Source organism: Oncorhynchus tshawytscha, linkage group LG04 (genome assembly GCF_018296145.1).
Source record: "Oncorhynchus tshawytscha isolate Ot180627B linkage group LG04, Otsh_v2.0, whole genome shotgun sequence".
In the NCBI taxonomy this organism is placed as follows: domain Eukaryota; kingdom Metazoa; phylum Chordata; class Actinopteri; order Salmoniformes; family Salmonidae; genus Oncorhynchus; species Oncorhynchus tshawytscha.
The window spans coordinates 33,645,403-33,671,875 of NC_056432.1; the positions used below are offsets into that span (position 1 = coordinate 33,645,403).

Consider the following 26,473-nt stretch of genomic DNA (forward strand, 5'->3'; position numbering starts at 1 on the left):
CCATCACAGCAGCAATATTTGTGACCTGTTGCCACAAGAAAAGGGCAACCAGTGAAGAACAAACACCATTGCAAATACAACCCATATTTATGTTTATTTATTGTTACAACACTGTACATAGCCATAATATGACATTTGAAATGTCTCTATTCCTTTGAAACGTTTATGAGTGTAACGTTTACTCTTAATTTTTATTGTTTATTTGACTTTTGTTTATTATCCATTTCACTTGCTTTGGCAATGTAAACATATGTTTCCAATAGGGTTGAATGGAGAGAACCCGGTTAAAAAGATTTACCAGGATTTACCACCCAAAACCACTCCCTTTTCCCAGGATACATAACTGAGAGAAACCGGTCAATTATAATAAATGATTTATATGAACAGCATGGCATGAAATGGAACTGTTACATTATATGCGATGTCTAAATATGGTTTCTCTACGGCCTCTGCATGATGAATCATCAACGCTCAGGGTGGGGGACAGACAGCCCATTTTAGTACGGAGAACAATTCACAATGCATCAACTTCATTAAAATTGCATCCAAAATAGATAATCGTGTTCTAGATTGATATATAGCCCTATATATAAACTCAGCAAAAAAGAAACGTCCTCTCACTGTCAACTGCGTTTATTTTCAGTAAACTTAACATGTGTAAATATTTGTATGAACATTAGATTCAACAACTGAGACATAAACTGAACAAATTCCACAGACATGTGACTAACAGAAATTGAATAATGGGGGGGTCAAAATCAAAAGTAACAGTCAGTATCTGGTGTGGCCACCAGCTGCATTAAGTACTGCAGTGCATGTCCTCATGGACTGCACCAGATTTGCCAGTTCTTGCTGTGAGATGTTACCCCACTCTTCCTTCAAGGCACCTGCAAGTTCCCGGACATTTCTTGGGGGAATGGCCCTTGCTCTCACACTCCAATCCAACAGGTCCAAGAAGTGCTCTATGGGATTGAGATCCAGGCTAAACACACCAGCCAGCTGGACTGCGCATGCTTTGTGAACGAGGTTAGGGATACCATCTGGGCCGGCAGCACTGCGAGGGTTAACACTCATAAATTACTTACTCAAGTTGGCCAAGGAGGAGGAGAGCCCACAGTCCTTGAAGGCAGGCCGTGTCAGTGCCACTGTATTATCCTCAAGCGAGTGAAGAAGGTGTTCAGATGCAAGACGTCGGTCTCCGCGACGTGGCTGGTTTTCCTTTTATAATCCATGATTGTCTATAGACCCTGCCACATACGTCCCTATACCGACGTTTAGCCTTTGCGGAGGCAATAAATACACGGTTTGTATTTTTCCATATTCCCAGTCTTCTTGCCCTGGTTAAATGCGGTTGTTCGTGCTTTCAGTTTTGCGCAAATGCTCCCATCTATCCATCCACAGTTTCTGGTTGGGGTAGGTTATAATAGTCACAGTGGGTACAACATCTCCTATGCATTCACTGTATGGATATATGTGTCGATATTATTTTCTGAAGCTACTCTGAACATATCCCAGTCCATGTGATAAAAACAATTTTGAAGCGTGGATTGCTATTGGTCAGACCAGTGTTGAATAGTCCTTACCACGGGTGCTTCCTGTTTGAGTTTCTGCCTATAGGAGGGGAGGAGCAAGGCGAGGGCAGGCGAGGGCCTTATATGCATTCTGGAAGGTAGTAAAACAATGATCGAGAGTTTTAGCAGCGTGAGTACAACAAACAATATGTTGATAGAATTTCGGGAGCCTTTTTCTCAAATTTGCTTTGTTAAAATCCCCAGCTACAATAAATGCAGCCTCAGGATATGTGGTTTCCAGTTTGCATAAAGTCCAGTGAAGTTCTTTGAGGGCCGTCGTGGTATCGGCTTGAGGGGGGATATAGACCGCTGCAAATTCTCTCGGGAGATAGTACGGTCGGCATTTGATTGTAGGATATTCTAGGTCGGGTGAAAAGAAGGACTTCAGTTCCTGTATGTTATCACAGTTACACAATAAGTCGTTAATCATAAAACATATACATCCACCCTTCTGGTTCCTGGAGAGATGTTTGTTCCTGTCTGCGCGATGTACTGAGAACCCAACTGGCTTTATAGAGTCAGACAGTATATCTCGAGAAAGCCATGTTTCTGTGAAGCAGAGTATGTTACAATCCCTGGTGTCTCTCTGAAAAGCAACTCTCACCTTGAGTTCATCAACTTTATTATCCAGAGATTGGACATTAGCGAGTAAAATACTCAGGGGCAGTGGGTGGTGTGCACGCTTCCTAAGTCGAACAAGAAGACGGCCCCGAGTACCTCTCCTGCGCCAGTGTGGTTTTGGGTCAGCCTCTGGAATAAGTTCAATTTCTCTGGGGAAAGCAAACAAAGGATCCGCTCCAGGGAAGTCGTAATCCTGGTTGTAATGCTGGATGATGCTCTAATATCCAATAGTTCTTCCCGGTTTTATGCCACAAAACAATTCCTTAGCTATTAATGTAAAAAATAGTACATAAACAAAATACTGCAGAGTTTCCTAAGAGCTAGTCGCGATGCTGCCATCTCCGTCAGCGCCATCTGTGAAGCATGGTGGAGGTAGTGCTATGGTGTGGGCATGTATGGCTGCCAATGGAACTGGTTCCGTTGTATTTATTGATGATGTGACTGCTGACAAAAGCAGCAGGATGAATTCTGAAGTATTTAGGGCTATATTATCTGCTCAGATTCAGCCAAATGCTTCAAAACTCATTTGACGTTGCTTCACAGTGCAGATGGACAATGACCCGAAGCATACTGCGAAAGCAGTCCAATACTTTTTTAAGGTAAAGAAGTGGAATTTTCTGCAATGGCCAAGTAAATCACCTGACCTGAATCCAATAGAGCGTGCATTTCACTTGCTAAAGGAAAAACTGAAGGCAAAATGCCCCAAGAACAAGCAGGAACTGAAGACAACTGCAGTAAAGGCCTGGCAGAGAATCACCAGGGAAGAAACCCAGCATCTGGTGATGTCTATGGGTTCTAGACTTCAGGCAGTCATTGACTGCAAAGGATTTGCAACCAAGTATTAAAACTCACTATTTAATTTATGATTATGTTAGTTTGTCCAATTACTTTTGAGCCCCTAAAATTGGGGGGCTATGTATAAAAATGGTTGTAATTCCTACACAGTTCATACAATAATTCTGACAAAACCCTTAAATTAAAGATGAAAGTACACTTAAAGCACTTGATTGTTTCCTTTCCAATCCATTGTGGTGGCGTACAAAGCCAAAATTATTCAAATTGTGTCACTGTCCAAATACTTGACCTGACTGTATGTATTGGATAAGGCACAATCATTTGGGCTTGGGCTCATAAAATGCTCATCGGGCTCAGGTATCATCAGGGTTTCATTTTTTTAATGAAAGCTCTAATCAAATCCAGACAGGTCTATTTACAGTATATGCTTTATAATACTTTTGAATGACACTTTCAGTTTTGGCGGTATATACTGAGTTACCGGGATACTAGGAAAATATTCAACACTAACCCAGAAGTATAGCGATACCGCCAGCGTTTGGATTTACCAATGTGTTAGGTTGTTAAAATACGCCCACATAGCTAGGGAATGTAAAGGCCATTCACGAGAACAATTCGGTTGAGGTAGCTATATGAGTTGGGCTGATTATTCTTTGGTGAAAAAATAACTATTAGCAGAGAGAAAATGTAGGTTCAAAAACTGCATGTATCCAATTGATAGTTTAGCCAAATGTGGCCAAGAGCCTGCCCACTTGATAGAACTCCATTTTGAATCTATGCTATGATCAACTTTCATAGTAACGTTTATAGTCATTTTTCGCTATGACGTCAAGCTAGGCATTGCATCCCTCCCTCTATTGGCATTCAGACTGTGGTGTGTATCTGGTGTTTGGGCACAAAGAAGCAGTCCCTGCTCTGTTGGAAATGGGCTGGCTCTCTGGGCTGTTATTGTGGGACTGTTAGTTCCACTCCTCCAGCCACCTCACAGAGGGCGACGAAGCCAGGGTGTGTGTGTAAAGTTGAGGGTGCACCTTTAAAATACCCCCATTCCAGAGAGAAAAGAAGCAAACAGGGCCAGCAATGTCACTCAATGGGCCCTTGCCATGTAATGGTTTAGGACCTGCAGTTGCCTAGCTACAGGATCTATAATGTGGTGGTATGGATGAGCCTAATAAAGGCCCAGCCTGTGGACACACACACACACACACACACACACACACACACACACACACACACACTCCCTGTCTGGGACAGGGAGAAGGGATTTACGAACAGCCAGTGATTCAGCAATGAACAAAGCATGAGTAACTATGTGTACGAGATATAAGAATGTTTCTTTCTGTGTTTATGAACTATCACAAATGGTTTCTCTCTAAAAACGCTTTTGGAATGTCTTCACATGGAAAAAACAACAATCCAATCTGATCCAAAATGTTGATGATAAAAGCATGACAAGTAGGGATAAATAATGTAGATGAACTTTATTGAATTTTTCATATTGCTTTTCCAATATTCTACTCCATCTCAACACATTTCATTCTCAAACAGGTGACCAATGTAATACAATGATACAATATATCTATAATAATCTCAGTAGCATTGGGAACATCATGGTTTCTGACACATGGAGAAGCCATTTTAGTGAACAGTAAACTTGACCTAGTTGAGGGAGAGCGATTGGACCCGAAGAGAAGGGGGTGGGTTCTGGGAGCTAAAGAGTCCCCTGATTCTTTTTGCACCCCACCCCCTGGTTAAGGTTAGGATTTGGGGAGGGTAAACCGATCCAAAATCTGTGCTTTAAGGTAACATTAACCCAGTATGGTGGTTGGCAGTTGGGCTGGGTTGTTGTTTCTCATAACCTGACCTTTCACCTCTAACCTTGGCCTGTGGAGTGAGAAGTCACTTCCCTCTACTGATCACGCATGAGCTCATCTCCCTGGAACCCCCCACGTCACTGAGGTCACAAACCCTCTGACACCTCACATCTGCTGGAGCACTCAAAGCATTAAGGTCAGGTGGTCACTGCACACCTTATAGTGAAAAATAGACAAAGACTGAAAGACAGAGAGATACTGTGGGAGGGGAAAGAAAGAAGGAAAGATAAAGACCACTCACCTTCTAAATGACAAAATATTATACTTTATGTCATATCAAGCCTCTAAATCCCAGTTAGGGAGTTTCTATAAAGGAGTCTGGTAGGAGCATACTTTCTCTCTTAGTCAGATCTTTGATAAATAAAAGGTTAAGTGATTTACTTTAACAAGGTGATTCAGACAAAAAAAGAGAGAGTAATAGATGACTCAGTCAAAGCAGGTGCATCCAGATAAAGTCTCCAATAAAACAGAGTTTCAGTCACTCCATTCCCATGCTTACAGTAAAAAGACAAATGGGAGTTTATCATCTTAACTGATGAGCAAGTACATAAGCTATGTTTAGAAGTGGTAAGTGGCACAATTCATGGCTAGATAGTTGTGGACCACTGAGACTTAAGCTAGCCCAGTAGCACGATCAGACTTCCTGTCGGACAACGGAACAGGGAGGGACATGTGAAATATGGGAGAGAGGGGGCTTAAACACTGCTCCATCACACATGTGAAACACTCCTTGTTATGGGTTCTCTAGTTGTTGTCTCACACTACTATCCCTCAAGCATGAACACACACACAGATGCACACACACATGTCCATGAACGCGTGCAGAGAGAGAGAGACACACACACAGTCTTGCACAGCTAACCTTGTTGGGACATACAATTCAGTCCCATTCAAAATCCTATTTTCCTTAACCCCTAACCCTAAGCTCAACCCAAAGCTTAACCCAAAAACCTAACCTTGATCCTAAACCTAACCCTAGCTCCTAACACTAACCACAAAACCAACCCTAGCTCCTAACCCTAACCCTAAACCTAAACCTAATTCTAACCTTAACCCCCTAGAAATAGCATTTGACCTTGTAGGGGCCAACAAAATGTCCCCAGTTGGTCAAAGTTTTGTTTGTTTACTATTCTTGTGTGGACTTCTGATCCCCACAATTATAGTCAAACACGTCCACACACTTCCATACACACACGTCCACACACATGTCCACACACATGTCCCACACACACACACACACACACACACACACACACACACACACACACACACACACACACACAAAAAAAAAAACCTGGGCCAGACAAAGTCACTCATTCCAAATCATTAATCTCATCTACCCTGCACTACACCGTCCTAAAGTGGTTGTGTTTGTGTTGGAGATGTTTTTGGACTTGTCAGCAAAAAAAACAGAGGCTACTCCCTCTGACATCCCACCCAAGACATTCCTGCTTTTGTCATCTAGATGGAACAACATGTTGTTCCTTTACACTAGAATGAGGAATCAAGACCCCAGTGAGGAGGTTATCAATTGCATTACAAAATATTAACATAGAGTGAAAAGATTTTGAGAACGGGAGTTTAATCCAATTTTCCACTCCACCAATCATCCAGAATAGATGAACAGATTCTAAACAACAGTCTGCCTACTGTATAGTACACCAATACAACACCAGTCTGCCTACTGTATAGTACACCAATACAACACCAGTCTGCCTACTGTATAGTACACCACTACAACACCAGTCTGCCTACTGTATAGTACACCACTACAACACCAGTCTGCCTACTGTATAGTACATCAATACAACAACATCAGGCCACAACACAAAAAACAACCCTGTTAAACACTGAAACAAACATGCCACAGAACAGACAACACATCCAAGAAACCACAAGGCAGCCGGACCAGACAAATGCCTGACAGCTCTCTGCTGAGATGAATGAGAGGGCCTGCAGGTTGTGGAATGTCAGAGTCGACTCAGGAGACATTTTCTGAGTCTCTCTTCTTGTATGTCTGTCAATCTTTTCAGCTAAGAACCCACATTTGGGGGGAGGGGGGTTGAAGTGACCAATCAAGTAAACCAAACTATAACCCAGGAATTACATACAACACATCATTTGGAGAAACAGTGAGTATCCTAAGGTGTGAGTGCATGCCATGCCAGCGGTCCTCTATCTACTCTGTCTACATTCGTGGCCAAAAGTTTTGAGAATGAGACAAATATTAATTTTCACAAAGTCTGCTGCCTCAGTTTGTATGATGGCAATTTGCATATACATATAATATTATGAAGAGTAATCAGATGAATTGCAATTAATTGCAAAGTCCCTCTTTGCCATGCAAATGAACTGAATCCCAAAAAACATTTCCACTGCATTTCAGCCCTGCCACAAAAGGACCAGCTGACATCATGTCAGTAATTCTCTCGTTAACACAGGTGTGAGTGTTGACGAGGACAGGGCTGGAGATCACTCTGTCATGCTGATTGAGTTCGAATAACAGACTGGAAGCTTCAAAAGGAGGGTGGTGCTTGGAATCATTGTTCTTCCTCTGTCAACCAAGGTTACCTGCAAGGAAACACGTGCCGTCATCATTGCCTTGCACCAAATTCTGCCTAAGAACACAGCCACGAATAAAGAATGGTACCAACACATCCTCCGAGGGCAACTTCTCCCAACCATCCAGGAACAGTTTGGTGACCAACAATGCTTTTTCCAGCATGATGGAGCATCTTGCCATAAGGCAAAAGTGATAACTAAGTGGCTCGGGGAACAAAACATCAATATTTTGGGTCCATGGCCAGGAAACTCCCCAGACCTTAATCCCATTGAGAACTTGTGGTCAATCCTCAAGAGGCGGGAAGACAAACAAAAACCCACAAATTCTGTTAAACTCCAAGCATTGATTATCAGTCAGGATGTGGCCCAGAAGTTAATTGACAGCATGCCAGGGTGGATTGCCCTTGAAAAAGAAGGGTCAACACTGCAAATATTGACTCTTTGCATCAACTTCATGTAATTGTCAATAAAAGCCTTTGACACTTATGAAATGCTTGTAATTATACTTCAGTATTCCATAGTAACATCTGACAAAACCTTGTGTAAATTAATATTTGTGTCATTCTCAAAAGTTTTGACCACGACTGTAGTCAACCCAAGGTCTTTGTAATTAATGGACAAGGCTGTTTTTAGTATCAGCTGGGCCTGTTGGCCCACATATTTACATGGGAAATGGCAATCAGTACAAGGGTAAATAAACAAACAAGTTACAACACACACACAGGATCCTGAGGAGAGCATTGTTTTGACACTAATTGCGTCTTGCAGGAAACTCTGTGTTGCTTATTCCAGGCACTGGTGTGGATTTTCTCTGTTGACTGATGCTCACAACAGCACAGCTTGGGAAAAATAAACAACAAACTATTAGTTTAGGATTAAATTAGTGTTTAGATAATTCCTATGAGTGTGTGAGCCCCTATCAAAGTTTATCTTGGTACGAAGTAGCAGAAACCGTATGGTTTGAAACCCTCCCACTGGACACAGATGTTAGTTCATGTCTAGTTTGGATTAACATTTGGTTGAGTTGTCAACTAAAGTGAAACCAACAAACAATGTCACCATGGCATATAGGTTATAAATTGGGTGAAAGGAAATATGAAGTTCCCTTATGTTGATTACTTAAAAAAAATATTTGGGGGTTGAAATGACATGGACACAATGTTGACTCAACCAGTTTTGGCCCAGTGGATTCTGTTTTGAATATCCTCAGGTCTGGACTAGGATAGTGTAAAGAATGTCCTTCCCTCTCTGTGAGGTTTCCAGGAAGTGCAGTGTGTCCCTTCTCGTGAAAGGCTTTAATTGGCCTCAGGTCTGGCCTTCTGTGAGGCTGCCCAGTCATCTAAGACACTGGCCTCTCCATGCCGTGTATGTGTCTAAGCATTTGGTATAGTCACAGATCCATGACGGTGGGTAGGTGGTTAGACTTTCAGAAAGCAGTAGCAGTGGTAGGTCCTTTGTTCCCAACATGGTCTGTAGTTCGATGGCATCTCGGTTTTAAGAAGGAAAGAAAAAAAGCATGCACTGTAGTCAGGTTCATTGCTACACTACCAAATAAAAAAATAAGAAAAATGCACAACATTTATACTCTGTTTCAAGAGTTTGTTTAGAAAGAGGGTAGTGATGCCAGCTTTCGAGGCTGAACCTATAACTGTGAGAGGTCAGAGGTCACTAGGATTAAGGGTCAAAATGTAAAGGGCATCTGTAGACCCCAGCTGAAGTTTGAGGGAGCTAGTGACGATTGGCTCAGTAAATTCAGCACTGGGGAAGAGCAACTTATTTGTGTGTGTGTGTGTAACCCACTCACCCTCCTCAGCAGTGACTCGGTGAGACGGGCGACAGGGAGTAGGAGTCAGCTGTGGGCTTTTGTCCCTGGTCGTCCAGCCTGCCTAATCCCATCAGGAATCTGGGATTGTTAAATCGAGAAAGAAAGAGGAAGAGAAGTAGTGAAATGGCTTTAGATGGAGAGGGTTATGTGTGAGAAGTGATTGAGACATGCTGTAAATATAATGTGCCTGAATGCTTCACAGCCACTGTAAAAAAAACAACATTAAAGTAAACTGCCGAAGAGACCACAACTCATCTCCTTCACTTTGAAAGTGAGTTTGTTTGAGAGAATGTTAATCATTAAGCAACATTTTAAGTTTGAAAATGTCTTCCCTAAAACTTTCAAACATCTCTTTAAGTCTTTCTAACCAATAAACAAATATGTAATACTATATGAATAAAGAGGTAAAGAGCTGCAATGGTATTGACACAGTGACCCATACACACAATCACACACAGTGCTCTTGGGTAAAGTAGTCACTGGGTCCTTCTGTGAACAAAGTAGCAAAACCCTAAGGAGTAAAGGCAACACGAGTGTGTGAGACTGTAAGATCATCTAATACTCTTTGTCCCACACCCTACCCCTCTCCTGCCACGTGTGTGTGTGTGTGTCGTGGCGACCCGACCAGGGGAGTGTGTCATAATCCTCTGGAACAGAGCAGCAGAAAGACCGGTGGCTACACATCACTGGGGGTTGGATGGGTGGAAGATGGTAATCAATAAATATGGTGGGGTTTGAGGGGTGAGGTGGTTTGGTTTAAAGGTGGAGTGAAATTATGGCGAGATGGAGATTGTTTGGAGATGAAGTAAAGATGGGTTAGGACTGGAGAGGTACAATTGAGGTTGCATCCCACAACACCTTATTCCCTATAAAGTGCACTATTGGACCCTGGTGAGATATCAGGGGAAGCTCACCCAGGTAGAAACTGTGTCTTTACACAGAATTCTGCTAATACCCAACTTTTTGCAACAGAGACCATGAGTGATGTTTCCCCCGAAGAATGGCCAGTGGGAGGGATACCATAATTGACTGGATGGAATTCACAATCTCGTCACGTTCAATGGCATCTGAGACATGTGACCTCTGTATAGATTGGGGTGAGGCTATGAGAAGGTAAAAGGGTATGGGGGTGTTGAGATGGGGCACAGACCAGTTGTGATTTGGTGAAAAGGCAGACAGGAAAACCTCCAGAACATTCCTTGATAAGGATGAAGTTCACAATGTAAAGGAATAGTGGAATAGTGAAACCAGACCCTGACCAGGGAAGTCATGGCAGCGAAGTCCCACATCACAGTGGCCAAGTTCAAGAGACCATCCGCTCCCAAAGTAGAAGTAAACAATAATTTGTCTCTGTAAGCTCACTTTAGGTAATAACATCACTAGAAAATAAACAGGTTCCACCCAGTAATTGGTGTGGTGGTGTGTGTGTGTGTGTGTATATATACAGTTAAAGTCAGAAGTTAACATACACCTTAGCCAAATACATTTAAACTCAGTTTTTCACAATTCCCAACATTTAATCCCAGTAAAAAATCCCGGTTTTAGGTCAGTTAGGATCATCATTTTATTTTAAGAATGTGAAATGTCAGAATAATAGTAGAGAGAATGATTTCTTTCAGCTTTTATTTCTTTCAACACATTCCCAGTGGGTCAGAATTTTACATACACTCAATTAGTATTTGGTAGCATTGCCTTTAAATTGTTTAACTTGGGTCAAAAGTTTTGGGTAGCCTTCCACAAGCATCCCACAATAAGTTGGGTGAATTTTGGCCCATTCCTCCTGACAGAGCTGGTGTAACAGTCAGGTTTGTAGGCCTCCTTGCTCGCACACGATTTCAGTTTTGCCCAAAAATGTTTTATAGGATTGAGGTCAGGGCTTTCTGATGGCCACTCCAATAACTTGATTTTGTTGTCCTTAAGCCATTTTGCCACAACTTTAGAAGTATGCTTGAGGTCATTGTCCATTTGGAAGACCTATTTGCGACCAAGCTTCAACTTCCTGACTGATGTCTTGAAATGTTGCTTCAATATATCCGCATAATTTTCCTTTTTCATGACGCCATCTATTTTGTGAAGTGCACCAGTCCCTCCTACAGCAAAGCACCCCCACAACATGATACTGCCACCCCCATTCTTCACGGATGGGATGGCGTTCTTCGGCTTGCAAGCCTCCCCCTATTTCCTCCAAACATAACGATGGTCATTACGGCCAAACAGTTATATTTTTGTTTCATCAGACCAGAGGACATTTCTCCAAAAAGTATGATCTTTGTCCCCATGTGCAGTTGCAAACCGTAGTGTGGCTTTTTTATGGCGGTTTAGGAGCAGTGGCTTCTTCCTTGCTGAGCGGCCTTTCAGGTTATGTTGACGTAGGACTCGTTTTACTGTGGATATAGATACTTTTTTACCCGTTTCCTCCAGAATCTTCACAAGGTCCTTTGCTTTTGTTCTGGGATTGATTTGCACTTTTCGCACCAAAGTACATTAATCTCTAGGAGACAGAACACATCTCCTTCCTGAGCGGTATGACGGCTGTGTGGTCCCATGGTGTTTAAACTATTGTTTGTACAAATGAACGTGGTACCTTCAGGCATTTGGAAATTGCTCTCAAGGATGAACCAGATTTGTGGTGGTCTACAATTATTTTTCTGAGGTCTTGGCCGATTTCTTTTGATTTCCCATGATGTCAAGCAAAGACGCACTGAGTTTGAAGGTAGGCCTTGAAAAACAGGTACACCTCCAATTGACATCAATTAGGCTATCAGAAGCTTCTAAAGCCATGACATAATTTTCTGGAATTTTCCAAACTGTTTAAAGGCACAGTGTATGTAAACTTCTGACCCACTGGAATTGTGATACAGTGAATTATAAGTTAAATAATCTGTCTGCAAACAATTGTTGGAAAAATGACTTGTGTCATGCACAAAGTAGATGTCCTAATCGACTCGCCAAAACTATAGTTAACAAGAAATGTACGGAGTGATTGAAAAACAAGTTTTAATGACTCCAACCTAAGTGTATGTAAACTTCCGACTTCAACTTTATATACGGTCGTGGGAAAAGTTGAGTATGACACAAATATTAATTTTCAAAGTCTGCTGCCTCAGTTTGTATGATGGCAATTTGCATATACTCCAGAATGTTATGAAGAGTGATCAGATTAATTGCAAAGTCTCTCTTTACCATGCAAATGAACCGAATCCCCAAAAACATTTCCACTACATTTCAGCCCTGCCACAAAAGGACCAGCTGACATGTCAGTGATTCTCTCGTTAACAGAGGTGTGAGTGTTGACGAGGACAAGGCTGGAGATCACTCTGTCATGCTGATTGAGTTCGAATAACAGACTGGAAGTTTCAAAAGGAGGGTGGTGCTTGGAACCATTGTTCTTCCTCTGCCAACCATGGTTACCTGCAAGGAAACACGTACCGTCCTTGCTTTGCACCAAAAGGGCTTCACAGGCAAGGATATTGCTGCCAGTAAGATTGCACCTAAATCAACAATTTATCAGATCATCAAGAACTTCAAGGAGAGTGGTTCAATTGTTGTGAAGGCTTCAGGGCGCCCAAGAAAGTCCAGCAAGCGCCATCTGCATGCACAGTGAGGCAAAGACTTTTGAAGGATGGCCTGGTGTCAAGAAGGGCAGTAAAGAAGCCATTTCTCTCCAGGAAAAACATCAGGGACAAACTGATATTCTGCAAAAAGTACAGGGATCGGACTGCTGAGGACTGGGGTAAAGTCATTTTCTCTGATGAATCCCCTTTCCGATTGTTTGGGGCATCCAGAAAAAAGCTTGTCCGGAGAAGACAAGGTGAGCTCTACCATCAGTCCTGTGTCATGCCAACAGTAAAGCATCCTGAGACCATTCATGTGTGGGGTTGCTTCTCAGCCAAGGAAGTGGGCTCACTCACAATTTTGCCTAAGAACACAGCCATGAATAAAGAATGGTACCAACACATCTTCTCCCAACCATCCAGGAACAGTTTGGTGACGAACAATGCCTTTTCCAGCATGATGGAGCATCTTGCCATAAGGCAAAAGTGATAACTAAGTGGCTCGGGGAACAAAACATTGATATTTTGGGTCCATGGCCAGGAAACCCCCCAGACCTTAATCCCATTGAGAACTTGTGGTCAATCCTCATGAGGCGGGTGGACAAACAAAACCCCGCAAATTCTGACAAACTCCAAGCATTGCAGCCCATTCTTGCATAATCAATCAGTCAGGATGTGGCCCAGAAGTTAATTGACAGCATGCCAGGGTGGATTGCAGTAGTATTGAAAAAGAAGGATCAACATTGCAAATATTGACTCTTTGCATCAACTTCATGTAATTGTCAATAAAAGCCTTTGACAAAAATATCTAAAGACACCGAAGCAGCAAATGTGTGGAAATTAATATTTATGTCATTCTTAATACTTTTGGCCACGACTGTACACACGTGGTTTCAGAGGAAACTAAATGCTAAACAATAGAACTATACACTTTAACATTCAGTTGCACTGCACCAGAGCTCAGTAAGCAAGATGCTCCTTCTGGCATGTTTCACTCTCACTGTGGAGAGCAGATCAGCCTTTTCTGTGAAACTGCCAGCACCCTCTGCTCTGTGGGTCGTGGCTACAGATTGATCAGAGAGAGATAAGGGGCTCACAGAGCGGGGCTTGGAGCACACCCATCCATCCAGCACAGTAATGAACAAAGCCCAAACTAATACCAGGAAACTGGGGTTATATTCCGCTATGTGGGCCAACATGTATTAACCCATGCTCCAGATCAGTAGACTGGGGGAGATGGTTAAACCATCACAGTTTCTATGGTCCATATCACATACTGAGAAATTTTATTACACACCCTACTACAATGTTTCAAACGCATCCTTCCCCTAGTAGATGGTAGCGTCAACAATTATATGTGGATAAAATATAATTTATTAAGTGTTACGTAAAATAAAAAATAAAGACAACAGAAGAAAAAACTATTTACATGATAATAAAAACATTTACAAAAAAAAACAAAAAAAACTGTACAATTATACACATGGAATTGGCATCAGTGTCCAGAGCTGAATAGACATTGGAATTACTGTTAGCTGAATAAAAGGGGTGAAGCACACAATCGAGATCTTCATCAAATCGGGCATGAATCTAATTGTAATGTCAGTCTCTTCCAGCATCGACAGCTTTCATATTTCACTTTCAGGAACTTTACCCAAACAGTGTGCCTTAGGACAGCAGGGTGATGAGGGCATTCAGAAACTTAGTCCCATCCTCCATCTTTAGCTCAATGACTGCAAAGGGAAAACACAGGTAAGGATGTGTGTGTGTCTGATTCCATGGGGAAATGGTTAACACCTGATGATGTAATGATTACACCTGTAAGAATGACTTGAGGCATTTGATGAGATCCAAAATCAAGTATTGAACTGTGTGTAAGAAAAAAGAAAGTGTACAGCTAACAGGTTCCATCTGTAATGTCTGCTCTCTTGTGGCCAATATATACAATGACAAGAACATTTTACTTACTAGAGGTGTCAAAGTGGTTGTGGAGAGTTCTGGAGCTGGTGCTCTCTGCTGCCTTCTCAAACGCACAGCCAATGAAACCATTGGAGGGGGAGAGGGTGAGAGAAATTAGAGGCAGCGCAAATGAAAGGAAACAAATTACAATGGTCATTTTTGGTTTCCCCACAAAATACAACCAAGAACATTCAAGTGCTGTAATCTTGCGCACGACCGACACACGTTATGGACTCACCTCTTCTTGTCAGATGTCTCAGACTCAGGTGGGATGCCCAGAACGATGATAGTTCCCTTCAAAATCCATGGGAGCAGCTATGACCAAGGGCAGTAGCTTACAGTGCTTATTCCTTGTCTTTGAACAGGCATAGGCAGACATAAGCAAGAGCGATGCAAAGGACCCCAAAGGAACATCTAAAAACACATTTTCTTTTGAAACTAATTGAAGACAAGGGGCAATAAAGCTAGACGGGGTCTTGGACAATGGGTAGGTGAAACAGAGTGAGGAACTCACGGAGCGTACGAAGGCTTTGAGCAGGTACTTGCAGAGCAGAGTCAAAGCCATGGGCTTGGAGAACAGCTTCACATCAGGAGTGCCATGCACAGAGATGGAGAGGAGCGTTAAAAGGGGGGGCATCTCACTCACACACACCTCCAAGAGGTAGCAGTAGAGGAAGGGTGCCTGTGACAGTATGAGGTTAGTGCAGATGCAGCTCTGTTGGATGGCTTTCAGCTTCTTAGCCAGGTCAATGCCACCATGGAGACACTCAAGGTTACTCCTATCAGGGATCATTCTAACACCTAGGGTGCATTCATTAGCGCACAGCATAGCAAAACGTTTTGCAATAAATTAGATTCTATTGGACAAAGTCAGGTAGGTCCTCTCGTCTCATCCCGTTTGTATGGAGATAGGATATATTAAACATTTCAATAGATTTCTTTCTATAATACCTCCAGCATCGGCACCCTGGATAAAAAAAAAATGTGCTGGACTCTGCGTTAAATTACAAATTTCTCGAAGTAGGAATATCGCAAAAATGAATCAATGGCTCATTCGAGAGATGACATCCTCCTGAGTTATGACATCAGTCACTATTGAAATCTGACATGTACGATAGACGTTTTCACAATCTAAAAGTCGTATTATATTAACTTCCAGTGTAGTGAGAGCATCTATCACGGTGCTACAACATACCGGGCAGGATTTCTGTCTGCTTGAACGCCAATAACTCAGATACACATGAAAAGACCCAGAGAAATCAATAAAACAAAAACATTCAAGATGGGTGAACCTTTTCTTTAATGATATGCATCCAGATGTATTTGTTTTATATTCATGTGTGTGTGTGTGTGTGTGTGTGCGCGCGCATGGATGCACATGTGTGTGTACCTGGAGCGGAAGTCAAGGGCCTTGATGAAGTTGTCGCTAGGGCTCTCATCCTTCTCAGTGTTCTCCAGCAGGGCGACAGCAGCGTCCCCATCATTGGCCAGGAAACTATTCTTGAAGCCAAAGTGAACGCCGAACGTCTGGATACCGATGTCCTTCATACTGAAGGAACAGTGACAAGAGCATTTAAAATGATGGTTTTGGGTATATTAAGAGAGGAGAATAATTGTATTCATAATATAGAGTCATTGATACCGGGGATTATTTACAGATACAGGTAACTGGTCAAATAAATTGACCACAACCATAAAGTGTCTTTATTAGGCACCGGGCCACCACGTGCCAGAACAGCTTCAATGCACCTTGGCATAGATTCTACAAGTGTCTGGAACTCTATACGAGATGTGACACCATTCTTCCACAAGAAATTCCATAATTTGGTGTTGTTATGTTGATGGAAAATTCTGTCTCAGGCACCGCTCCAGAATCTCCCATAAGCGTTCATTGGGTTGAGGTACGGTAACTGGGACGGCCATGGCATGTGTTTACATTTTCATGCTCATCAAACCAATCAGTGACTTCTCATGTCCTGTGGAGAGGCAATGTCATCCTATGGGGACATAGCTATGGTAGCCAAAATAATGGTATGCACAGGACTTTTATACACGACCCTAAGCATGGGATGTTAACTGCTTAATTAACTCAGGAACCACACCCGTGTGGAAGCACCTGCTTTTAATACACTTTGTATCCCTCATTTACTCAAGTGTTTCCATATATTGATGCACTAAAACAGACACTCTTACCTGTATTTCTTTGAAAATTATTCTATGACTTCTCGCAGATTCTCTTTGATTGACATGTCCATGGAGTTGAACCTCTGCTTCACCTGCTTCAGGGGCAGGCTGGGCAACACAAACAGAAAGAATCTTTAATAATCATTCAAACCACCCATTATCATCAATGAATCAAATGACAAACTGCTGCTCATTACTCTTGATGAAGTGACATTTGTCCTTCAGAGGCCACTGACTAATTGATTAGTAAATTATACTCAAGAATTTGAGCCCTGCATGTCCCTAGAATGATCATTTGCTTATTTGACAGATGATTCTAGTTGACAGTCAAAACTTGAGGGTAGCATACCCCATGTCAGCAAGGAACTCTTGGGAGTTTCTTCTGGCCGTGCATGGACCAGAGCTTGAAGTTGCAGATGGTATGAGTTACATATACTCTCATACAGAGACCAGTGTTGGTACAGGGCCAGATGCAGACTGAGACAGTGTTTCAAGGGGTTAACACACAAAGAATGCAGGACAGAGAGCAGAGGGTGACAAGCAGGCCACTTCACTTTTTCCACATTGTTGTGTTAGACTTATAAAATGTTCCTCAAACTACACATAATAGCCCATAACGACAAAGCCAAAACATGTTTAGACATTTTAGCAAATGTGAAATGAAAAACAGGAAATACCTTATTTACATAAGTATTCAGACCATTTGCTATGAAACTCAATTGAGCTCAGGTGCATTCTGTTTCCATTGATCATCCTTGAGATGTTTCTACAATTTTATTGGAGTCCACCTGTGGTAAATTAAATTGATTGGACATGATGATTTGGAAAGGCACACACTTGTGTAAATAAGGTCCCACAGTTGACAGTGCATGTCAGAGCAAAAACCAAGCCATGAGGTAGAGATCGGAGAACTTTCCAGAAGGACAACCATCTCTGCAGCACTCCACCAATCAGGCTTTTAATGGTAGAGTGGCCAGACGGGCCTTTTACAGAGGAGTGGCTTCCATGAGAGCCCGCTTGGAGTTTGTCAAAAGGCACCTAAAGGACTCTCAGACCATGAGAAACAAGATTCTCTGGTCTGATGAAACCAAGATTGAACTCTTTGGTCTGAATGCCAAGAGTCACATCTGAAAGAAACCAGGCAATGCTCATCACCTGGCTAATACCTTCCCTACGTTGAAGCATGGTGGCAGCATCATGCTGTGGGAATGTTTTTCAGCGGCAGGGATTGGAAGACTAGTCAGGATCGAGGGAAAGATTAACAGAGCAAAGTACAGAGAGAGATCCTTGATGAAAACCTACTCCAGAGTGCTCATGACCTCAGACTGGGGCAAAGGTTCACCTCCAACAGGACAACGACCCTTAGCACATATCCAAGACAATGCAGGATTCGCTTCAGGACAAGTCTCAATGTCCTTGAGTGGCCCAGATGATCGTTTTTAATAAATTTGCAAAAATGTCTAAACCTGTTTTTGCTTTGAGTCTTCTTGGGTATAATGCTACAGGCTTGGCACACCTGTATTTGAAAGAGTTTCTCCCCTTCTTTTCTGCAGATCCTCTCAAGCTTTGTCAGGTTGGATGGGGAGCGTTGCTGCACAGCTTTTTGCAGGTCTTTCCAGAGATGTTCGATCAGGTTCAAGTCCAGGGCTCTGGCTGGAACACTCAATGACATTCAGAGACTTGTCCCGAAGCCACTCCTGCTTTGTGCTTAGGGTCGTTGTCCTGTTGGAAGGTGTACCTTCACCCCAGTCTGGAGGTCCTAAGCGCTCTGGAGCAGGTTTATCAAGGAACTCTGTACTTTGCTGCGTTCATCTTTCAGAGTAGGTGAACTGATGATCTCTGCATGCGTGGTTCCCACCGTGAAGCATGGTTGAGGTGTAATGGTGCTTTGCTGGTGACACTCAGTAATTTATTTAGAATTCAAGGCACTCTTAACCAGCATGGCTACCACAGCATTCTGCAGCGATACACCATCCCATCTGGTTTGCCCTTAGTGGGACTATCATTTGTTATTCAACAGGACAATTTCCGAACACACTTCCAGGCTGCGGAAGGGCTATTTGACCAATAAGAAGAGTGGTGGAGTGCTGCATCAGATGACCTGGCCTGTACAATCACCTGACCTCAACCCAATTGAGATGGTTTGGAATGAGTTGGACCACAGAGTGAAGGAAAAGCAGCCAACAAGTGCTCTGCATATGTGGAAACTCCTTCAAGACTGCTGGAAAAGCATTGCAGGTGAAGCTGGTTGAGAGAATGCCAAGTGTGTAAAGCTGTCGACAAGGCAAAGGGTGACTACTTTGAACTATCCAAAATATATTTTGATTTGTTTAACCCTTTTTGGTTACTACATGATTCCATGTGTTATTTCATAGTGGAGATCTTCACCATTATTATACAATATAGAAAATAGTAAAAATAAAGAAAACCCCTTGAATGAGTAGGTGTGTCCAAACTTTTGACTGATACTGTGAGGATTAGATAGAGGACCCAGTTTCAACATAATCAATATATAATCCATACTCACTGAAGTTCCACGGTATTCATATTGCTCATAGTCAAACAGGATCTCACGTCTGAAATGAAAATGTTTCAAAAAAGTCAATCTGCACAACATCATTACTATTTAAACTTTTAAAACTCTAAAGAACCATCCCCTTCGTGCCTCCTACTCTCTCTTTGCTCTATCCTTCTCTCCACTGCCCCCTAAAACATGGGAACATGTTGGTATAAATAGCAATACATCACTGCAATATGATCGGCTTTGTCCGCTATTTGTGGAATCATCATTGTCATACACACAAATCAAATTACACCGGACATTTTTTAAAATATGAACCATAAATATGAGAAAGATCCACCTTGGCTCAAATGGTTATTTACGTAGAGGCGGGATGGGATAAATAGAGGGTATATTTTCTTTGTCATAACTTTTGTTATATCAATATGGCAATACCTCATCGCATTGTCTCCGTTTCCCAGAAGGCACTGAGCCTCCATCCCTCTTATTCCCAGTCCTCACTGCCTTCCTTTTCATCGTGGAAGATGTCGTCATAGGAGGGCATTCCAAGGCCATCATCCTGCTTTATCATCAGCTTCACCTTGGGGGGATGGGGGGGATTGGGTTCAGAACACTGGTTGATGGTGGTTATGCCATCTGGACAACAATTTCTTTGCTCTTTATGATCTCAAAGGTAGTATCCTCAAGGACTTTTCTCCTGTGAAGTCACCCAACTGCTGCCAAAGTCAATCAACCACTTGTGAACGACTAGCCCAAACTTAGACCTCTTTATTAATCATTTAATTTATTAATAATACAAGGTCTAATTGTATTCCAATAGCAAATGCTTTCGAGAACTCACAATCAAATGACTACCTGTATAGTGGCAAATGTTCCACGTTGGAATGTATATCCATAGTCAGTTCTTAAAAGGCCTTCCCTTACATGACCACGTAGTGCACAAGAAACTATTAAATCCAATTGTTAGATGCTACCACCGCCCTCCAAATCAAAACATGCATTCCATGTTGTGTTCTCGCTTTGCGTGCACACCTGTCTGTTCCTCACACTTGTTTGTCCTAGCTAATCAGCCTTGCAATATAGGAGCCATGATGCCACAGACAAGAAGCAGAATGGGGCATGCACACACTAACATCAATGATTTGATTTGGGGGGGGTCAACAATTGGATTTAATTATTTCCCGGGCACAACAAGGGGATGCAAACAACGCATTATGAATCAAAACCGTCCACCAAAGAGCCACAGACAACCGGCGCTAAATAAGTGGGCTAGTGTTATACGGCTAGACATAGAATATAATCTTGGTCTAGAAGCTGGGCTAGTAAAGGACCGGTGTACCCTAAATAACAGACCTTGACTATGTCCCAAATGGCACCCTATTCTCCACATAGTGCAGTACTTTCGCACTTTTTACAAGAAAAGGTGTAATTTGGGAGATAGACATTGACTGCTCACCTGGGTGTCATTGTAGACATTGACTACATCCACAGGTCTGTGTGTGTCACAGATGAAGAAGATGGAGTTTTCCTCTGGCTGTAGGGTTTCCAGGAGATCAACATTGGCTCCACAGTTGATCAGGACAAAATAGTGGAACTGAAATTAGAGCAAATAACACACCTGTCATAGATGTTTGTGTTCTTGATAGTCATATTTGACACCATAAGATTAACTCCAGGGCTATCAGGAATGGACAGGAGTGTCACACTACCTGCTCCTTGTGCACTAGGAAGGCAGTACAAAGGTCTTGCCACCCTGTCACTGGCACCAAGGTGTACTGGACCTGGTCACAGTGAAACAGTGCCTGTGTAGAGGGTGGTGTAAGAAGCAATCAGAATACATTTGAATTACACAACTATGCAGCAGAACAGTTGACAACTAACAGTACAGCTATGTCAGAAAGTTAACTTATTTGACAGCAAACGAAAGGGCTCTAATTTACCTGTAACATCTTACAGGCGCAGAGTGCATCGATATCCGATGACACCAGGAGAGCAATTCTCTGAAAACAACGCAATTGAGAAACATAACAATTTTCAAGTCACAGAAGCTTGTAAACATCGTATTCACTTGTTGCAAAATAGCTCAATTAAACGCTAAATTAACGTTAGCCGACTGAAAAATAGTCCTCTCCTCTCTATTGTTAGCTAAGTACGTTAACTAATTACAGTAGTCAACGTTATCTAACTAGTTAGCATGCAGGAAGCTAATTTCAGTTTCAGAAGCTCTCACCTGGTTGACAACAATGTCGTAGAATTCCTTTCTTATGTCCGTAATAAACATTTCACACTATTTTCGTGAGGTTGCATAAAAAAAAAATATATATATATATATATATAGCTATGCGCTATTTGTTCTTTGAGCTCAAGTTGCAACACCAGGAGCTTTTTTGTTGCATGCCCAACATTTCCTTGAAAAAATATCACGCCAAATTCGCACGTCAGCTGACGAAATTTAAACAGCCAATAAAACTCTACCTACCAGCATGCAATTTCTATTGTTCAGTTTTACATAAACTCTACAAAGTGGAGTTTTATTGGCTGTTTAAATTTCGTCAGCTGACGTGCGAATTTGGCGTGATATTTCCTCAAGGAAAAGTTGGGCATGCAACAAAAAAGCTCCTGGTGTTGCAATTTGAGCTCAAAGAACAAATAGCGCATAGCTATAGGGTATCTATCCATCCAGCTCTGTGAGCCAATCCCGTAGGATGTGATCTTGTTTTCTGGATTATGTTTGCTGTTCATGCTTTGTTTTGTGATATTCGTCACTTCCTGCTGTCATCGTGGCTAAACGGAAAACAACATTGGAGTTTCAGCCAGCAGCCAGTTTGCCGGAGCAGTAATAAGCTATTTAATAGAAGAAGAATAACAAATAAGCTATTTATTATAGCTTTATTCAATACATTTTGATATATAACGTTTTGGCGTACAGTAGCACATCATGGTAAGTACTCAATAACATTGGTTTTGACTGTTGCTTTTGTCAAATAGTACCTACACTAACAACATCGCATTCGAAATTCACTAGCTAAATTAACTACCGTTAGCGAGTAGGAAATAGGTAACGGTAGCTAGCTCCCTGGCTAGCCATTTAACTCAAATGACACATCGTCTCTATGCGATTTAAGACTAAATGAATAGCTACCTTGCTCAGATACTTTACTACTTTACTTGGGAATCGTACTGCTTTAAAACATCGTTATAGGGTGTCACTTGTCATCTAGTTTTACATTACGCAGGCTAGCTAGTAGTTATGAAGATGTTTGAAATTAAATATTTTTTTTATAAATCAGGGCAAGTTAGCTGCAGTAACCTGCTGATAGCTAATTAGCTAATAGCTAATTTTAACCTAACAATACTGCCTAATTGTTTTTCGAAATATATGTCACAGTTTTCCTTCAACATGTTTGATCACCCGATCCCACGGGCTTTCCAAAACCGCTTCTCCACTCAATACCGCTGCTACTCTGTGTCCATGCTGGCGGGTCCCAACGACCGGTCGGATGTGGAGAAAGGAGGAAAAAGTAAGTAATCTATGTGATGGCTGTTCTATAAATTATACATTCGATCGTAACTATATATACTAAATTATACACTATATATACTAAATTATACATTTATCGTAACTATACAAGGAATGTATGGAGTTTAACACCTATGCTTTGCACCAGTTCCCCATACACAAGTGAGAGATTGCAGTTACCCTCATCATACAGTCAATGTAGTATGTATTATCCTGCTCTAAGTGTTCTTCAGTGCTCATATCACTGTAATGTTTTCTCCTTATAGTTATAATGCCGCCATCAGCACTTGATCAACTAAGTAAGTATACTCTTCCTACATTATCCAGATTTAAACTCTAATCTACAAATTCCATTTACCCAGCAGATGTTGTTTTTTTACCCTTCACTCTTTTCCCCCAAAGGCAGACTTAACATTACCTACCCCATGTTGTTCAAACTGACCAACAAGAACTCAGACAGAATGACACACTGTGGTGTCTTGGAGTTTGTAGCAGATGAGGGTATTTGTTACCTGCCACACTGGGTGAGCAGGATTGTTTTATTTCAATACTTGTTTTTTTATAAACTGGTGAGGTTTTAATAAACATATTCATAGCCCCTGGCATATATCTAGTGCCATATTTCCGTTTTCTATCAAAGGATGTTTTAAATTAGGGACACACAGTGTAGGTTTATAAGTCACGCTCATTAAAATCTTTGCTCACATATAACCAGCTCTCTGTGGTCATGACCCTTTTTTTGTAGTGTGTCTGTAGTAACATTGCTGTTTGTGTGTTTCACTGTAGATGATGCAAAATCTCCTGCTGGAGGAAGGGGGCCTGGTCCAGGTGGAGAGTGTTAACCTCATGGTGGCAACATACTCCAAGTTCCAGCCTCAGAGCCCAGACTTCCTGGATATCACTAACCCCAAAGCAGTGTAGCTACAGTTATAGACTTATCTCTCTGCACATTTAAGTGCCATTGAAAATAGACGCAAAAACTACTCTGAAATTATTCTCACATTCTGCTTGTCTGTCTCATAGGTTGGAAAATGCCTTGAGAAACTTTGCCTGCTTAACCACAGGAGATGTTATTGCAATTAACTACAATGAAAAGGTAACTATTTAATGTTATTGGTATGATGACTGGGTTACAAGGCAAAACTGTAATGGAATTTGACTTTCCAGCAGAATGTTGCTTCTAAATTTAAGGTGTGGCATACAGTTGTGCCTGACCTGTATTATCTTTTTAACACCAGTTTTTTCTCTCTATACTGATTTCAGATCTATGAACTGCGAGTGATGGAGACTAAGCCAGACAAGGCCGTATCTATCATTGAATGTGATATGAATGTAAGATCCTCTGTACTGTCTATCATACCATAAATGGAGACACAACACTGTAGCATAGATTATGGTACCGAATAGCTCTACCTCACCCAGCCATACCTGTTGTTGTCTCTCAGGTGGACTTTGATGCTCCGTTGGGTTACAAAGAACCAGAGAGACGTTACAAAGCACCAGAGGAGCCCACAGTAAGAACCACACATATTTAATGTTTCTAATCTGGTCTCAGTGTTTATACTGTATGTTTGGATGAACTCTAATCACTCCTCACAACAGGAAGAGGAAGGAGACCCCAGCACTTGGACTGACATGGACATGAGATTCAGAGTGAGTTTGCTTATATTTTTCTTACTTACTGCAGTTTATACACATACTGTATGGTTCACTTTCATTTATTTGAATCTCATACACAGTCATTCGCAATTTAACCCATGAATGAATCTATGAATATTTATTCTCTCTATAGGCCTTCACTGGTTCAGGCAATCGTCTGGATGGCAAAAAGAAAGGCATTGAGCCTAGCCCCGTCCCCATCGATCCCAGTGACATTAAAAGGTTGGGAGCTATGACCAGTCTAAAACCAATCCCTAGCCCTTTCCCCATATCCTGTCACTTTTGTATTTGCAGATCAGATCTGCATTATCTCCCTGAATGCATATGTGACTAGGGTTGCAAAATTCGGGGAACTTTTAAAGTTCCTGGGATTTTGCAAAATTACATGTGACATGCTATGATGACACCGGCTCTGGTCTTAACCTTTAACCCCTCTCTGTCCCCATACAGAGGGATTCCTAACTACGAGTACAAGGTCGGAAGGATCACCTTCATCAGGAACTCCAGGCCTCAGCCCAGGAAAACAACAGAGGATGTAAGTACGATGGTCAAAAAAGTTAAATGTAATAAACCGCACAATCCCTTTCCTGCAAAACTGAAATTAAGAAAGGTATAAAAGACATATTTAGACAGTTTATATTGGATGTGCCAAATTTGAATGCATTAAGCTAAAGCTGGTCTTTTATATTTACAGGAGGATTCAGAATTCATCGCCTTTTCTGGTGAGGGACAGTCACTACGCAAGAAAGGTGGCAGAAAGCCTTGAGGCACTACAGTATTCAACTGCAGAGACTGACTGACTTACTGTAGACTACATACCCACACATCCATCATAAGAAACCAATAAAAGCAAGCAAGTAAGGAAAAGAGCTGGGTTCATTTTTCTGTCCCTTAGCAGGAATCAGCAAGGTTTTACTTTCTTTTGATGATATTGTAACGGTCTTGTCCATGGTCAGTATGTTAAAAGCTCTTCTAAAAAATGGAATGCTATTCGGACTGAGGTTAGTCAGTGGAGACTTCTGCGGGGAGAACGGCTCACAATAATGGCTGGAGCGGAGCGAATGGAATGGCATCAAACCATGTCTTTGATACCATTCAACTTGTGCTGTTCTAGCCATTACCGTTGTCCCCAATTATGTTGCCACCAACCTCCTGTGGTTAGAGTACAGGGTTGCTGGTCTGAGCCCAGCCAAAGCCAGCTACCCTTTCCTTTTGCTACAATATGATGAATATAAACATTTTTCTACCTTGTTTTCTCATAATGGGATTACCCTTGTTAATGTTGATGATGGAGTGGATTAGATTTTTCTTTGAATATGTATCAAATTAATTAGGAAACGCTTCTGACATTGGAACCTGTTGAACTCGAACTTTGAGAGTGATGAGTGGCGGAGGTGGATAAGAGCCATTCCTTTGTTTATTTATCAACTCTGAAATAAAGTACAGCGTTTTGAATAAAGTGCACTCTGTATAAATCTCGGTTTATTTTTGTCTTTAAATAATTGTGTGTGGAAGGATTTTAACATTTTGGTTCATAGAGCCCAAAGTTAATGTGTATCAGCAGGTATTGAAATGGCTACATATTGTAATTCATACGTGTGTAATAAGCACAGTAAAGGGATAGAGCAATTTATAGATGTGAATAATTTTCTTTGCATACTTATGCAAATATCAGCTTCTTGTTCTCGAGTTCATTCATTGCCGGAAGTGGGTGGGTGGGACTCCTGCTTTTTCAGTTTTCTATTAGTTACCACAGCCACAAAGTCTTCGTACATTTAAAAAAAAAAATGAAAACAAAAATCTGCTTTTTGCTCTTAATTTAGGGTTA

General features: G+C 41.7%; 1 protein-coding gene and 1 pseudogene across 1 annotated transcript; one reads left to right on the forward strand and one right to left on the reverse strand.

Moving 5' to 3' along the window:
- Nucleotides 1-14,995: 14,995 nt before the first annotated feature.
- Nucleotides 14,996-22,035, reverse strand: LOC112249508 (annotated as a pseudogene).
- A 216-nt stretch (nucleotides 22,036-22,251) lies between these two features.
- LOC112248599 (ubiquitin recognition factor in ER-associated degradation protein 1) lies at nucleotides 22,252-26,120 on the forward strand. Its single transcript, XM_024417757.2, has 12 exons — nucleotides 22,252-22,407; nucleotides 22,855-22,987; nucleotides 23,253-23,285; nucleotides 23,389-23,510; nucleotides 23,773-23,903; nucleotides 24,010-24,082; nucleotides 24,250-24,318; nucleotides 24,432-24,500; nucleotides 24,589-24,639; nucleotides 24,779-24,867; nucleotides 25,096-25,180; nucleotides 25,340-26,120. Exons 1-12 carry the CDS (start codon nucleotides 22,405-22,407, stop codon nucleotides 25,409-25,411), a joined length of 930 nt encoding a protein of 309 aa, XP_024273525.1. The 5' UTR covers nucleotides 22,252-22,404; the 3' UTR covers nucleotides 25,412-26,120.
- The last annotated feature ends 353 nt before the right edge of the window (nucleotides 26,121-26,473 follow it).